At 50.1% G+C, this 1,474-nt stretch overlaps 1 protein-coding gene across 1 annotated transcript in view; it reads right to left on the reverse strand.

The window, feature by feature from the left end:
• NOS1 (nitric oxide synthase 1) overlaps nucleotides 1-1,474 on the reverse strand; it is a 107,393-nt gene that overhangs the window by 37,154 nt on the left and 68,765 nt on the right. The window contains exon 12 of the mRNA XM_007938283.1: nucleotides 1,221-1,415. Within this exon, the coding sequence (XP_007936474.1) occupies nucleotides 1,221-1,415 (195 nt within the window). The remainder of the gene's footprint in view (nucleotides 1-1,220; nucleotides 1,416-1,474) is intronic.

Below are 1,474 nucleotides of genomic sequence, written 5' to 3' on the forward strand. Positions count from 1 at the left end.
GTGATACTGCCTCGGAAACCCAAGGAGGGGTCGCTATGAGTCAGGTCCGACTCGACGGCACATAACAACAACAACAACAACATTAAAAAATTTAAGGAGTTCTGGTGGCATAGTGGATAAGGCTTTTGGCTGCTAACCAGAAGGTCAGTGGTTCAAACCCACCAGCCACTCCATGGAAGGAAGATAGGACAATCCACTTCTATAAAGATTCATAGCCTTGGAAACCCCATGGGGGTTGCTATGAGTTGGAGTCAACTCAATGGCAGTGAGTTTGGTGTTTTATTAGAAAATTCAGCGTTGCTTACATGGCTTGTGTTACATTTCTGTTGGAGAACCCAAAGCTAGGATGTTAGTTTATTACAGGTACTAAGCAACCTCCCGGGTTTTAGGAAGTTGTTAGCTCTGTTAGGTCAGCCAGACCCTAACACATGGCAACCCCTCGCACAAAGGAATGAAGTGCTGTCTACATTTAAGAAAGCCTAGGAAGAAAGACCTGGTGATTTACTTCCAAAAGTTAGCCAACGGAATCCCTATGGATTACAACTGATCATGGGTTGGCACAGGACCAGGCAGCATTTTGATCAGTTGCACATGTTGGGGGGGGGTGTGTGCCACGAGGCAGGGGCTGATTTGACAGCAGTTAACAATGCTATCTAAGGATGTGAACCACCAGTGAGCACTCACTGTGGGGCAGGTACTGTTCTCAGCACTGTTATATGTATTCATTCATTCCTTCATTTCATTATCACAACAACCCTAGAGGGCAAGTATGAATATTACCCCCATTTTACAGGCCAGGAAATGGAGGCAAAGAGAGGTTATGTAGTTTGCTTAAAGTCACAATAGGTAGCAAGTAGCATAGCTGGGATTTAAACCCAGGAACAGTCTGGCTCCAAAAGCCACACACTGAACCACTGCCTTCAACTGCTTTTACACCTCACCACAAAAAGAGTTTACATGGTCAGCCCAGCCTTCACTAAACGTAGGGCAAGGAACTCCACCCCTCATCAGAAGACTCCGAGCTCAGGAAGCAGTGACGCAGGACTGCACTGGGTGGGGGCACTCCCAGGACACTGATGCCATTCCTGGTACTTGCCAGCTCTGGCTACTTCAGCCTCAAGCCTCTTCCAGGGAAGGGTGAGAGAACAGAATTGAGGAGGCCATGGGGATGAGGGGATGGAATGATGGGCCGGGTCACAGAGGCAGGGAGGGGGCAGGACCTGGTACTCGAAGGAGGGGGTGAGCCGGTAGTTGAGCATCTCCTGGTGGAAGACAGGGGTGATGCTGCCGGACATGGGGGGCACGATCCACACCCAGTCGGCTGGACAGCCCCCCCGGCAGCGGTACTCATTCTCCATGTGCTTGATGAAGGACTCAGTGGCGGAGTGATGGTCCACAATGGTCACTTTGTCACTCTGTGGGAGGGAGAGGGGAGACGAAGAGTCAGAGGGTACAAAAGATGGGGTATTTGGGG

This window comes from Orycteropus afer, unplaced genomic scaffold (genome assembly GCF_000298275.1).
Source record: "Orycteropus afer afer isolate SDZICR_OR568_19922 unplaced genomic scaffold, OryAfe1.0 scaffold00048, whole genome shotgun sequence".
NCBI classification, from domain to species: domain Eukaryota; kingdom Metazoa; phylum Chordata; class Mammalia; order Tubulidentata; family Orycteropodidae; genus Orycteropus; species Orycteropus afer.